General features: G+C 54.3%; 1 protein-coding gene across 3 annotated transcripts in view; it reads left to right on the top strand.

Annotated features, from left to right (window-relative positions):
• The first annotated feature begins 45 nt into the window (after window positions 1-45).
• ZNF142 (zinc finger protein 142) overlaps window positions 46-14,919 on the top strand; it is an 18,517-nt gene continuing 3,643 nt past the window's right edge. Inside the window, exons 1-8 of one of the 3 annotated variants that reach the window (XM_044241600.1) lie at window positions 46-255; window positions 771-886; window positions 2,214-2,537; window positions 5,653-6,252; window positions 6,934-7,098; window positions 8,020-8,844; window positions 10,841-11,018; window positions 11,783-14,678. In XM_044241600.1, the coding sequence (XP_044097535.1) occupies window positions 2,258-2,537; window positions 5,653-6,252; window positions 6,934-7,098; window positions 8,020-8,844; window positions 10,841-11,018; window positions 11,783-14,678 (4,944 nt within the window). In that variant the 5' untranslated portion in view covers window positions 46-255; window positions 771-886; window positions 2,214-2,257. The other 2 variants (XM_044241601.1, XM_044241599.1) reach the window with 2 other exon arrangements.

The raw sequence follows: 14,919 nt of genomic DNA, 5'->3' as shown, positions 1-14,919 counted from the left end.
GCCGTGTCACTCTGCCCCCCAACTCTCGATGGTACTCCTTGGGCTTCTCGGTTGGAGGAAGGGGTAATGGGAGACGCCAGAGAAAACCATAGAGTACCTCCGCCAGCCAACAAGGGGAAGAGAGAGCGGCCTCCATTGGCCCGAAGTCCTAGAGGCGGCTGGGCCGGAGGCGGTCGCACAAAGGGAGTCCCGGGAGGCCGCTCCAGCAGCTGGCGGACCATAGAGACGCGGCTCCCGCCCGCACTGGGCCGGGAGGTGAGTGAGCGGCTGCCGGGCGGGAAGTAGGAAGGGGTACGTGTGGAGCGGGCCGGAGGCAAAAGTTTCTCGAGCACCAGGATGAGGGTGGGCCTGGGCGGGACCCCTCGGGAGGAGGTGCTGAACGGAGCACGCCGACGATCGGGGCCCCGGCGCATCACAGCAGCAGTCCCGGTGCCCCAGCCGCGTCACTGCTCTGGACCCCGCCCGACTATCCGCTGCCTCGCTTCTGGACAGTAATCATGACGATGCTCCATCCCAAGCTTTGCGGGTTACAAAACGGCCTTGCCATTTGCTGGCTCTTGTGATTCTCGCTCCCGCCCAACGATGTGGACGCTGTCATCACCTCCACTTTATAGATAGGAAAGCTGAGGCCCTGGGAAGCGAGGTGACTGTATCTGTCTGAGGCCACGCGGTGAGTCAGAGCCCAGAGGCAGGTGGAAACCCGGGTGCCTCGGGTCTCATTCTTTCCGCAGGCCCTCTCTCCACCTTAATTTGGCCTTTCTCTTCCTCAGTGCCTCCAGTGACTACCTGTCTGCCACCTTACTCGCCTTCCAGCGGCTGAAGGTTCAGGTTCTCCATCTAGACGGATAGTTCTCCTTGGCTCCCCGCAGAGCGGTGATAATATTCAGTAAGTGGAAGCTATGGTTTCCAGAGAACCCTCTGACCGTGGAAGTGCACTTCCCAGCTACCTTCTGAATTCCCTGAGCCGAGGTTTTGAGTTGCAGAGTTTTCACCAGCAACCTGATTTCCTGGCCCTATCCCCTCACTTGAGGGGCATGACTCAGTTTCATTCTTACACATTACTGTATACGTTACTAATACATTCTTATACATTGCTAATTATTCTTATACATTACTATCATTCTTATACATTACTAATTACTCGGCTTCAGGTAACTTTGGCCCTGTATAACTGGATATGCAGTTTAGTTGCCTTTCGTTTCTTGGTTGTGTTCTAGTGTTTTCGATATGAGGCCGTAGTTAATGAGTTTGATATTTCTCCCGGTGGGTTCCTTCATACCTAAAGAGGCACTGGTTTGTTATCCTTGTAGAAATCTAACTCTCCTCTGATGGATCTCCGTGTCTACAGTTCTTCACTAGAATCTCATCTGTCTGACTTGCATAGATTGTTGTGGTTTGTGTTCAGTGAAGTGATAATGTCAGTCAATTGTACTCAGAAAGCTCCACATCTAGGGAGGGAGACTGATAGGTCGCAACGCTGCAGTGTGACCATTTCTGACAGAGCTAGGTACAAGGTGCCAGTGGGACTCCAGAGAGAGTAACTGCTATGAACGGCGTCAAGAAACCTTCATAGCCAAAGTGACATTGTGCAGATTCTTAAAGGACAGGCGTTGGTTAGCCAGATGAGAGAGATGGAGAAAGGGAAAAGGCTCATCACATGGAAAGGGAAAGGCATCTGTGAGGGTATGGGAGCAAAAGAGGATGTGGTGAGCTTGGGGAGTGGCAGCTCATTGATGTGGCTGGGTCAGAGGTCTGTTAAGGGGCGAGGTGGAAGATGAGTCTGGAGAGGTCAGCCAGGCCAGATCCTGAAGGAAGGGCCTTACACCCATAGTAAGGAATAGTGAGATCATAGTATGTTAAGAGGGGAAGGGACCTCTGGGATCCCTTGGCCCCAGTTTTGTTGCACATAATAAAACTGAGGCCCAGATTGCTTAATGATTTCACCAAGGTCACTTAGCTCCAAGAGATATAACCTTTACTTTCTAATATATTGGCCAAAACTTGTTGGCTCTCTCCTACTGCTGATTCCTAGAAGCATCTGTCTAGTTTTTGTTCTGAACATTGTTGTAAAAAGAAAACTTCTAGGTTAGCTAGGTGTGGCATGTTACCATCAAAGGAAATGCCTAAGTGGACAGACACTGGGCCATGCCCCGGCACCAACAGGGAAGAAGGTGAGATTTCTAACTCTGATTTGTTTGGATTCTCTTCCATAGGCTTAACAGCACATAAGGAGACCACAGGACACCAGTCAGTGGTGATGACAGACCCCGTGTTGGACTCACAGCCAACCAACAACACTGGGGAGATGGATGGACTATGCCCGGAGCTATTGCTGATCCCCCCATCTCTCTCTAACCGTGGAATCCTGGAGCCCGTCCAGAGTCCCTGCCCTGCTGGGAACCCCACACCTTTGCCTGCTGACCCAGGCTGCCTACTGGTAGAGGCCACAGCAACTGAAGAGGACACAGGGAACATGGAGATCATCGTGGAAGCAGTGGCTGGAAACCTGTCCCCAGGTGCTCCTGGAGAGACCCCAGGTACCCACTCTATTGCTAGCAGGCCACTGGGACAATCAGCCCTGAGGTTTTGTCTGTGCTATTTTTGACCCTTCTATATAAATATGATGAGAACACAAGGTAGCATCTTATTTTTATTCTTAGAGATGTTGTCATTTGATTTGCAGTTGGTGAATGTTGATTGAAGCCTGGCAAGGTGGTTCACAAGCTCGTACCAAGCTCTTGGCAGAGTCTGTTCCTGCAAGGACTTCATGTCTGCTAGGCAGGGATCCAGAAGGGAAGACCTTTCTGACACCTCCACCCAATCCTTACTCCTATAGCATACCGACCCTCCCACTCAGGAACTGCAGCCAGGGATTAGGCAAAAGGCCCAGTGTCTCTACCACCCTGGGCTTGGCAGGGCTTCCCAGAAGTAATCTGGTATTTCCTTGCCCTAGTTTCTTGTGTGTAACATATGTAACTCATCCAAGGCGTGTTGTCAGGAATGGGAGTTGAGCATTTATGTTTACGCTAGAAAAATGATTCTCCCCTTTATTCTTCCCATAGCTACAACTTCTTATTTTTAGGTAATTTCCCTGTTTGTTAACTGCCATCCTCCGGCTACAGTTGTCACAACTTCCCTTGGCAGTGTGGTATGGTGACAACAAATCCTGGAAAAGATTAGCTAATTTGATCATAGAGTGTTTCTAAGCTTCTATATGGGGAAGCAAATAATAAAGAAAGAACAAACATGGGAAAAACATTTGCAATATATAAGGGAGAATTAAACTTTATTTTTTTGTAAATATTATTTATTTATCAGAGAGAGAGAGCAAGAGCAGAGCAGGAAGGTGGGGCAGAGAGAGAAGCGGGAGCCTGATGTGGGGCTCCATCCCAAGACATCCAAGACCCCTGAGGCGGGGCTTCATCCCAAGATCATGACCTGAGCTAACCCAAGCACCCCGGATTAATCTCTTTAAAATTCAAAGAGCTCCATAATAAGAAAAAGGGTGTTTTGATTTTTTTGAGAGGGAAGAAAAAACCTACAAGCAGTTTAGTAAAGAAAAATAAAAGAGGTCAATAACCGTAAGAATGCTTAATCTCATTAACACACAAATAAATTGCACTTAAAAATAATTATGAGGGGTGCTTGGCTGGCTCAGTTGGAAGAGCCTGTGACTCTTGATGTTAGGGTTGTGAGTTCAAGCCTCATGATGGATGTAGAGATTACTAAAGAAAAAACAACAAAACTTTAAAAAAATAATAATTACTATGATATGCCATTGTTGTTTCTCAGTTTTGGCAAAAATTAAACATGTTTTAGGGATGCCTGGGTGGCTCAGTTGGTTAAACAGCTGCCTTCGGCTCAGGTCATGATCCCAGCATCCTGGGATCGAGTCCCACATGGGGCTCCTTGCTCTGCAGGGAACCTGCTTCTCCCTCTGCTTCGGCCTGCCATTCTGTCTACCTGTGCTTGCTCTCTCTCCCTCTCTCTCTGACAAAAAAAAAATATATATATATATTAAAATATATATTTTATATAACTATTGTTGATGGGAAAACAGATACTGTCTTACAGCTTACAGAGAGTACAAATTTAGTATAACCTTTTGAAGGTCAATTTATCTACATAACAAATTTGAAAATATGCATACTCTGACCCAGAAATTCCATTTCCAGGGCTTCGTCCTCTAGAAAGACTCACACACATGCACAAGAATACAGAGATGAGGATGTCTAGAGCAGCTTTACTTACAAGGGTTCCAAATGACCCAAATGTCCATCAGTAAAGGCAAGCCCTCATTTTGACGTGTTTTTGACATTTTGACAGAGGTACTATGAATTGGACAAAAAAATACATTAGATCTAAAGGTAATCATAGAAAAAAGTATCTGATCTATAGCAAGTGGTGGCGGTGGGGTGGGGGGCAGCAAATTGCAGAGAAATGACTCCTAAAGGCCTAAAACAATATAGACCAAACTGTGTGTGTAAGGGTGGGGTTGGTTATTCTTTCTGGAGTTACATCCGTGTCATTTGAATTGTTGCACTGAATTTTTTTTTAAAAAAAGAAAAGTAGGGTGCCTGGGTGGTTCAATGAGTTAAGCGACTGAGGCTCAGGTCATGATCTCAGGATCCTGGGATGGAGCCCCTCAACAGGCTCTCTGCTCGGCAGGGAGCTGCTTCCCCATCTCTCTCTGCCTGCCTCTCTGCCTACTTTTAAAGGTTTTTCTTTTTTAGATTTTATTTATTTATTTGACAGAGATCACAAGTAGGCAGAGAGGCAGGCAGAGAGAGAGGAGGAAGCAGACTCCCTGCTGAGCAGAGAGCCCTATGTGGGGCTTAATCCCAGGACCCTGATGAGATCACGACCCAAACCGAAGGCAGAGGCCCAACCCACTGAGCCACCCAGACAGCCACCTCTGTCTACTTTTGATATCTCTCTCTCTCTGTGTGTGTCAAATAAATAAATAAAATCTTAAAAAAAAAAAAGGAAAGAAAACCAGCAGAGTAGATATGGCACAAACCTGGGCTGGAGTCAAGGCTCTGCCATGAGCAAACACAATGTCCTTAACCTCCCAGGACTCTGGGTCCTTTTTCTCGAAGGGCAGCTAGAGGACCCAGTGAGTGTTTCCTAAGCCTTTCTTTATCAAGGTCCTGCCCATTGCTAAAGAAATGCCAGTGATTACTCGTATGATTTGGGTCTTTTGAAAACAGATGTTCTTCATTTTACAAATTACTGGCCGTTGGGGGAAAAAAAATCTCTTTCCAGAAAGTAAAAAGTAATATTTTGTCCTTCAAAGCTGTAGATATTATCCTCAGAATGTCATTTTCTTCTTTTGCAAGTTTTCATTTGGGCAAAACATATTGCCTTTCCTTAATGCTTTCCAGAATTGGTTAACGCTTGTTGTATTCATTTAGCAAATGTTTATTAAATACCCATTTTATATTGGCATATTGTGCTACATACTGGGAACCCAGGTCACATGCAAATAGACTGTCCCTGACCTTATGGGGCTTACCATCCCCGTATAAGTCTTAACGTCTATCTGCATCCCACCAATATTAAAAGATTCACCTATGTTTTCTACTGGAAGCTAACGCCTAGGAGTCTTGTTCCATCTGATGCCATGCTTCTCTTTCGGTCCTCTGCCTGCAGGTGTCCTGGTAAAGGTGGTGGAGGTGTACTTCTGTGAGCGCTGTGAGCAGAGCTTTGCAGAGCCCACTCTGCTGGCCCTGCACCAGTGTGCTGAGCCCCTCATACAACCTCTGCCGGGCCTCTCTGGCCCCCCATGCTCCGTAGAGCTCACCCCCAGCAACCTCCCTCTCTCTGGCCCTGTGCAGGGGCAGGGCCTGCCAGATAGCCCCCTGCCGTGCCCCGTGTGTAGACAGGAGTTTGCCCAGCCCCAGGCCCTGAAGAGCCACTTCAAGAGTCACCGGGGCCCTCCCGCCACCTTCCCCTGCCCGGAGTCCGGCTGTGCGTTCTCCGCGGAAGATCGCAAGGCCCTGCAGCTCCACCTGAGGCAGGCCCATGCCGCGGTCCCCGTGCCGTGCTCTTTCCGGGGCTGCCCCCTGCTCTTCGGGAGCCGGCAGGCCATGGAGCTGCACCGACAGGCCCATTACCCTTTCCACTGCAACCATTGCAGCTTTATGGGTTCCAACGTCAAACTCTTCCGGCAGCATCAGCGGAGCCACGGGCCTGGGCCACAGGGAGAACTGTCTGCCCGGCAGGGTCCTCCGGCCCAGGAGCTGCTGCCAGGTATGAGACCAGGGTTTTGTTTTTTTTGTTTGTTTGGTTTTTTTTTTTTTTTGGTCTCAAAAAGAGATCATGGGGTGAATATAGGAGGAGGAAGAAATGGGCTGGGAGAGACCAGGATTCTGCTGCAAGAGCTAGGCTTGCTGAGACCAGTCAGTGCCGTGTTCCCAAACAGAAGACCCCTCTTCCTGGGAAATAGCCTTACATTTTTGCCTTATTGAAGCAACCGCCTCTGTGGAGGGGTAGAGTGATGGATCGGGCGGGACAGGGTGTGACCCTGAATTGCTGAGTTCAGCTTCTCAGTAGACGGGTTTAGAGGTCTCGCTGTGTTCGCCTGCACTGAGCCGCCAGCCATTAGACCTGGGAACCCGGGCCAGGGAAGTGCAGTCTCCCCGGTCTGTACCTCCCAGCCCCTATCCCCACTGCAGTGATCTCAAAGCCCTTTCCTTCAAGGGGTGTGAGGATGGTGTCATCTGAAGTTTGATTTGCTTTAGGTTGGAGTGTTAATGATACCTTAGCTTCTCCTGTCTTGAGTGGTAATAAACGGATAGACGTAGAATCCAAGCGCAAGATTCTCTTATACTAAATGGGGAGGGGGTGGTCCTGCCAGCCCGGAAGAAGAGCAGGATAAGCAGTCATTGCTATCGCTGGCTCCCATAGACATCAAGTTTTATGTGTCTCCAGCTCCCAAACTGTCCCCTAGAGGGGGAGAGCCATCAGAACGAGCAGAGGCGCCCTTGCCCAGGGAGCAGTCAGCGGATGAAGGGGATGCGGAGGAAGAAGAGAGTGGCGCTCTGAAGGACACCCAGAAAGGCCTGGAGAAAGGCCAGGGAGCTCAGCAGTTAGAAGGTAATGACATGGTTAGGCATGAACCTCTTGGTGGTGAGGAGGAATGGATTGTGGAGAGTCTGACATTGAGGCTCTCTGGGGTTTGGTTTTCTGGGTATTGGTTCATGACCTCTGGTTCTTACCCTCCCACTTTGACCTGTGTAATGGGAAAATGATAAATTGGTAAAGACTGTAGAAACACAGAGTAGGGGTTGCTCTCCTAGGCTGGTCTTCCTCAGGCAGAGGCTCTTTTGCAGGGAAGGAGACGGTGATATTGATTATATAAAGATGCCGGAGGTTACTGGTCAGCAGCCTGTTTTGTCTGGCATTGGGCCCACAAAGATTTTTATTTCTGAATCCTTGCTTCCCAGATTTCCAACTCTGTAGAACCATATTTGCAACCCATCCTTCCCCCACAGAGCACGTTTCCTGTCAAGTGACTAGAAAAGATCTGATTGTGTGTATGACCAGTTCTTTCTGATCTCGAACTCAGTGAACCAGTGTTTAGACGCAGGAGTACTTGACCTTCTTCTCTTCCCTTTTACATACTCTGCACGTTTCTTGGCCTTCCAACCAACCCTGCCAATCCCACTGCCTACCCTCACAAACAAGGGCAGGAAGAGTGAGTATGCTTCTTCCAGATTGTTCTCTTGAGCAGCTCTAGACAAAGGCTCGGGAATAGTGGGGAACTGGGGGAAGCACTTTAGATGGGCCCACAACCAGGTCAAAGAAATCCTGGTGATTTGGCTTCCTTCAGTACTTGAAATTCTCGCCCCCTTTGTGAGCCTGCCCTGCTGGAGATGCCGTTGTTAGGTTCCGCACAGAGAGAGATGAAAGGCTTCCTAACGTCGTGTCCGGACAAATGGTGGTTCTCCCGTGAGCTGGCCAGCCCCCGGCTTCTCAGAGAATCTCGCCGTCAACCCTCTCTCTTTCCCTCTCTAGGGGTCGTGCCTCCTGGCACCGAGTCCCTCTTCAAGACCCACATGTGTCCGGAGTGCAAGCGCTGCTTCAAGAAGCGAACGCACCTGGTGGAGCACCTGCACCTGCACTTCCCTGACCCCAGCCTGCAGTGCCCCAACTGCCAGAAGTTCTTCACCAGCAAGAGCAAGCTGAAGACGCACCTGCTGCGGGAGCTGGGCCAGAAGGCCCACCGCTGCCCGCTGTGCCACTACAGCGCCGTGGAGAGGAATGCACTGAACCGCCACATGGCCAGCATGCACGAGGACATTTCCAACTTCTACTCGGACACCTACGCCTGCCCCGTGTGCCGGGAGGAGTTCCGCCTCAGCCAGGCCCTGAAGGAGCACCTCAAGAGCCACACGGCGGCAGCCGCCACAGGGCCGCTGCCCCTGTGCTGCTTTCAGGAGGGCTGCGGCTACACGGCCCCCGACCGCAAGGCCTTCGTCAAACACCTGAAGGAGAGCCACGGCGCACGGGCTGTCGAGTGCCGCCATCACTCGTGCCCCCTGCTCTTCGCCAGCGCCGAGGCCATGGAGGCACATCGCAAGAGCCACTATGCCTTCCACTGCCCGCACTGCGACTTCGCCTGCTCCAACAAGCACGCGTTCCGCAAACACAAGAAGCAGGGCCACGCGGGCAGCGAGGAGCTGCGCTGCACCTTCTGCCCCTTCGCCACCTTCAACCCTGTGGCCTACCAGGACCACGTGGGCAAGATGCATGCCCATGAGAAGATCCACCAGTGCCCCGAGTGCGCCTTCGCCACCGCCCACAAGAGGGTGCTCATTCGCCACATGCTGCTGCACACCGGTGAGCCCACCTTCTGCGCCTGCAGTCACATGGCCATCACTGGGCGCATGTGCTGGATACGAGGCCCACAAGGGGCTCTGTGTCCGTCGTTCCTAGAACCAGATCTACCATTTGTAGTTTACAAAGGAGCCTTAAGCTGAGGGTCCTGCAGCTAGTGAAATGGTTAAGCTAGGATGGGAGTCCAGGTGGTCTGAGCTGAAGGCCATGGAGAGATACCTTCCTTCGTGATTCGGGTTTGGAGATGAGGGGCAAGTGGCCCAAGCCATCCATACCTGAGAGAGCCTTGGGAGCTGACTCAGACTCTTAATTGGTTGCCAGCATTATACTGATGCTTTGAGTGACAACCAGATTAAGCTTCCTGCTGTGGCACCGCCCCACTTGTGATCTCTAGGCAAGCATCAGTGGGTTGACAAGACATTTAAAAAAAAAATCTCATCGAAGATTCTAGTTTGGGAGGATAGCTCTTAGGCAGCTTGGGACAAAGCCATTGTTTCCAGCGAACAGTTCGTTTCTGTGCATGCCTTAGTCACCAAAGGTCATTTTTCTAAGGCCCCTCATAAAATTTCCCATCTCTACAATACTCTAGTTTGCCGAGTTCTTTTTACATTATCTCATTTAACGCATAAAGGCAATCTTGCAAGGAAGGCAGGTGAAGGAGAGGAACTGAACATTTAAATGCCCTGTTGCGGGATCATACTGCTAATGTTAAAACTGGAGCCAGAGTACCATTTCGCTTGCCTTTCACCGCAGGGAAATGGGCTGAGTGGGCAGGCAGGGATCACAGGGAAGGTCCTGAAGGAACATGCCCCCAGCCTCTTAGCACCAGCACTTACCCAGTCCCATAGACCGCTCTTCCTTGAGTCCTTGCGGGGCACCACTGAGGACTTTGGGATGTCTTACTTAATCTTCTCACCAGCCTTGAGCAATCAGTATTTTTGTTGCCCCCTCTTTGGAGACAAGGAAAAACAGTCTCGGAGGGGTTATGTGGCTTGTCCAAGACCACGTAGTAGTAGTCAGCTGGGATCTAAACCACCACTTCATAGCTCTGTGGTTTCCCCGTGCCCCGGCTTCTTTCTTTGTAAAATGGGGCAGTCCTAGGACCTGCTTCACAGGGCTGCCGGGAAGAGTCAGTAAGAGCAGACAGGCTTTTTTAAAGATTTTGTTTATGTATTTGACAAAACAAGAGAGCAGAAGCAGGGGGAGCAGCAGGCAGAGGGGAAGGAGAAGCAGTCTCCTTGCTGAACAGAGAGCCCAACATGGGGCTCGATCTCAGGACCCTGGGATGGTGACTTGAGCCAGAGGCAGATGTTTAACCAACTGAGCCACCCAGGCGCCCCAAGAGGGGGCATTTTTATAATGCACGTTCTGTCCGTGTTAGCTCTTAATGTCTTTTTTTTTTTTTTTAAAGATTTTATTTATTTATTTGAGAGAGAGACAGTGAGAGAGAACATGAACGAGGAGAAGGTCAGAGAGAGAAGCAGGCTCCCCGGGGAGCTGGGAGCCGGATGCGGGACTCGATCCCGGGACTCCAGGATCATGACCTGAGCCGAAGGCAGTCGTCCAACCTACTGAGCCACCCAGGCGTCCCAGCTCTTAATATCTTTATTAGTGGGTTGGACTCCAGAGTCCAAATTCTTAACCACTACGTCACATGGCCTAGTTTTTTTTCTCCTCTTCTGCAAAACTGGAGGGAATTAGGGTAAGTGGAGCAGCCAGCCATTAGAGCTAACAAGCTCTACAGCAACCAGGTAGACTTGCAGATTGGTCGAGGAAAGTATGGTCCTCACTTTCTCCCTGGCTTCCTCCACATCGGAGCTGGGGAGAGGGCCGGAAGTAGAGCTGACTGTTTGGAGCTACACGTCAGGCGGTGCGGGAGGCTTTCGCTTATGCTGAGCATCAGGGCAAGCTTGCAGGTGGGGGGATGGTCTGTGCACTCCCTTGATCCACGTCTGACCTGTTTCCTCCTCTTCTCTCCCTACTCCCACCCACACCCAAGGTGAGAAACCTCATAAGTGTGAACTCTGTGATTTCACATGCCGGGACGTGAGCTACCTGTCCAAGCACATGCTGACCCACTCCAACACCAAGGATTACATGTGCACTGAGTGTGGCTACGTCACCAAGTGGAAGCATTACCTCAGTGTGCACATGCGGAAACACGCGGGGGACCTCAGGTATGAGTGCGTGCACCCCCCCACCCCCGCCCTCGCCCAGGAAGCTGACGCTAAGTTAGCCTCCTCTTGAACTCGTGCTCTCCTGGCCCCAGAATGACTCCTCCCCGTGCCCCTCTCTGCTCCTCTCGTCTCTGCTCCATTGCCGGTAGCTGGCTTCTGTGCCTGTGGCCCCCTCTGCGCGGGGAGAACTCTCTGGGCTCAGGGAAGGGAGCACAGACCCAGAGTCCAGGCCCAGATGTGATGATGTCCCTTGAGCTCTCACAGAGTTCATGCCTAGGAAAGTTGGGAGACAACACTTGGGACCCCCCCCATCCTAGCCACGTTCCCCATCCAGGCAAAGTTCCCCACTGCGCTGCTGTGGCTCTTCTGGCTAGGGCATCTCTGCTGAGCTTTCAGGCCTCTGGGGGAGAATGGGAACTAGGCACAGACACCAACCCCGTGAGGCCATAGCCCCGCAGTTCCTTCGGAGTCCACAGCAGGTGGCTGATCCATGCTGTCTTCCCTGTGAGAGCAACATAGAGCAGGGGTCGGAACACAAGCACTGAAGGTGGGCTGTCTGCCCTTCGCTTCTTCGTAACCCGAGGCAGGTCATTAACCTCTGTGCTTGAGTCTCCTCCCTTGGAAGCAGACGCCCAGTCTCTGGGGTAGTGGTAGAGAATGGGGTAGATGACACGAGTCCTGCCCTGAGTGCGGAGCCTTGTCCACAGAAGTATTCATGGGTTCTGGGAGACTGAGCCTGGCCACTTTGCCTCCCCCCCAACCAGATACCAGTGCAACCAGTGCTCTTACCGCTGCCACCGGGCCGATCAGCTGAGCAGCCACAAGCTGCGCCACCAGGGCAAGTCCCTGATGTGCGAGGTGTGTGCCTTTGCGTGCAAGCGGAAGTACGAGCTGCAGAAGCACATGGCCTCCCAGCACCACCCGGGCCCGCCGGCCCCACTCTACCCCTGCCGCTACTGCAGCTACCAGAGCCGGCACAAGCAGGCGCTGCTGAGCCACGAGAATTGCAAGCACACCCGTCTGCGCGAGTTCCGCTGTCCACTCTGTGACTACCGTACCTTCAGCAACACCACCCTCTTCTTCCACAAGCGCAAGGTCCATGGCTACGTGCCCGGCGACCAGGTATGGCAGCTCCGCTATGCTGGCCAGGAGCCCGAGGGGGCTGGGCTGGGCCCAATGCCCCCACTGGACTCCGAGCCCCCCAGCCAGCCGCCCGCCTCACCTGAGGGGCCAGACCGGGACCCTGCGCTGGCAGTGGAGCCCCACTCAGACCCGGCCCCGCCAGAGACCAGCGAGGAGGAGAGCACCGGCAGACAGGATGGCAGTGGGGTTCCACAGGGGGACGACCTGGCTGGCAGCCCCAGTCTGGCGGAGGTTGATGAGGGAGGGTGCACGCTGCACCTAGAGGCCTTGGGCGTAGAGCTGGAGCCCGTGGCTGAGCCACCCCTGGAGGAGATCACCGAAACTACCCCGGTGGCCTTTAGGCCCCTGGATCCCGCAGGGCCCCTGAGACTCGCAGGGTCAGATGGAACTTTGACTGAGCTATCTGCCTTTGAAGCTGCCGGGACTTCAGATTTGGGTGCTGAAGAAGAGCCTGTTCCGGAAAAGCCAGTCCCAGAGGCCCCCCAAAACCTCCCTTCTTCAGAAGAGCCCCCTGACAGCTGGGCGGGAGCCTTGAAGGCCACTCTGCCCGCTGAGAGCACTCCGCTCCCCCAGTTCCCCGAGTCGGAGTCCCTGCTCAAGGCCCTGCGGAGGCAGGACAAAGAGCAGGCTGAGGCTCTGGTCCTGGAGGGGCGGGTTCAGATGGTAGTCATCCAGGGAGAGGGGCGCGCCTTCCGCTGCCCACACTGCCCGTTCATTACCCGCCGGGAGAAGGCTCTGAGCGTGCACTGCAGGACCGGGTGCCAGGGCCGCCGAGGGCCCCTGCTGTGCCCCGAGTGTGGAGCCAGCTTCAAGCAACAGCGTGGCCTCAGCACCCACCTGCTGAAGAAGTGTCCCGCTCTGCTCAGGAAGAACAAGTCTTTGCCTGGACCGGGCTCCCCACTGCCCCCAGGTACCCAGGTCTCGGAGGACACAGAAGGTGGGAAGTCCCCCCCTGCCCCGCTAGAAGGAGAGCCAGCGCTCCCCAAAGAGGCTGCTGCTACACTTCCCGGGGAGCCAGAAGAAGTAGAGGAGCCCCCTGGCCCGCGCTCCATGTCCGGGGAAGCCTTACCCGCAGAGACCCCTGAGAAGTTCCACTTCGAGCAGGGCAAGTTTCACTGCCACTCATGCCCCTTCCTGTGCTCCCGGCTCTCCTCCATCACCTCTCATGTGGCTGAAGGCTGCCGGGGGGGCCGCAGCGGGGGAGGAAAGCGAGGGGCCTCTCTTCTGAGCCGTGGGGACTCCATCTCCCCCAGCAGTGGGAGTGCAGAGGGCAGCCCCAGGACTGGGGACCCGGCACTGGCTCCAAAGCAGAAGGGGGCCCGCTTCTCCTGCCCGACGTGCCCCTTCAGCTGCCGCCAGGAGCGGGCCCTGAAGACGCACCAGAGCCGGGGCTGCCCCCTCGGAGAGTCTAGAGAGCTGCACTGCAGCCTCTGTTCCTTTACTGCCGCCGCTGCTGCCGCACTCAGGCTCCACCAGAAGAGGAGGCACCCCACCACCGCCCCCCCGGCCCGCGGGCCCCGGCCCCCACTCCAGTGCGGGGACTGTGGCTTCACCTGCAAGCAGAGTCGCTGCCTACAGCAGCACCGGCGGCTCAAGCACGAGGGAGTGAAGCCCCACCAGTGCCCCTTCTGTGACTTCTCCACCACTAGGCGGTACCGGCTGGAGGCCCACCAGTCCCGCCACACGGGGGTTGGCCGCATCCCCTGCAGCTCCTGCCCGCAGACATTCGGTACCAACTCGAAACTGCGCCTGCACCGGCTGCGGGTCCACGATAAGACGCCCACCCACTTCTGCCCGCTGTGCGACTATAGCGGCTATCTGCGACATGACATCACGCGCCACGTCAATAGCTGCCACCAGGGCACCCCCGCCTTTGCCTGCCCCCAGTGCGAGGCGCAGTTCAGCTCAGAGACAGCGCTCAAGCAGCATGCACTGCGCCGGCACCCTGAGCCGCCCCCCACCACGCCAGGCTCCCCCGCCACCGAGGGCCCTCTGCGCTGCTCCCGCTGTGGGTTGCTATGTGCCAGCCCGGCCAGCCTGCGGGGCCACACCCGCAAGCAGCACCCGCGACTGGAGTGTGGGGCCTGCCAGGAGGCCTTCCCCAGCCGGCCGGCCCTGGACGAGCACCGGCGGCAGCAGCACTTCAGCCACCGCTGCCAGCTCTGTGACTTCGCAGCCCGGGAGCGCGCGGGCCTGGTTAGGCACTACCTGGAGCAGCACGAGGAGGAAGAGGAGGAGGAGGCGGTGGTGGCAGGTGCAGAGACCCCGGAGGGCGGCGCAGGGGCCGGCCAGCGCCCCCTGCGCTGCCCCTTCTGTGACTTCGCGTGCCGCCACCAGCTGGTGCTGGACCACCACGTGAAGGGGCACGGCGGCACCCGGCTGTATAAGTGCACCGACTGTGCTTACAGCACTAAGAACCGCCAGAAGATCACCTGGCACAGCCGCATCCACACGGGAGAGAAGCCCTACCGCTGCCACCTCTGTCCCTATGCCTGTGCCGACCCCTCCCGCCTCAAGGTGAGGCTGGTGGGGGGAAGCCACAGGGGCGGAGCGGGGGAAGGGGTCTTGTTGGGAGAGGAAGGTGGACGGGCTGGGAGGGTGCGGGGAAGCTCCCTGGGTCCTCTGGTCCCTACTCCTGGTTATCAGTTCTGGGATCTCTGTCAAGCCCCCTAGCGGCCCCCCATTGAAAGAGGTGCTGATACTTCATAGCGCGGTTGCAAAGAGGAGATGCCCTTATGCAAGCATGGCCTGTGACGAA

This window comes from Neovison vison, chromosome 3, assembly GCF_020171115.1.
Source record: "Neovison vison isolate M4711 chromosome 3, ASM_NN_V1, whole genome shotgun sequence".
Classification (NCBI taxonomy): domain Eukaryota; kingdom Metazoa; phylum Chordata; class Mammalia; order Carnivora; family Mustelidae; genus Neogale; species Neogale vison.
Note: the sequence above shows the minus strand (reverse complement) of the source record. Positions and strands in the feature narration are given on the sequence as shown.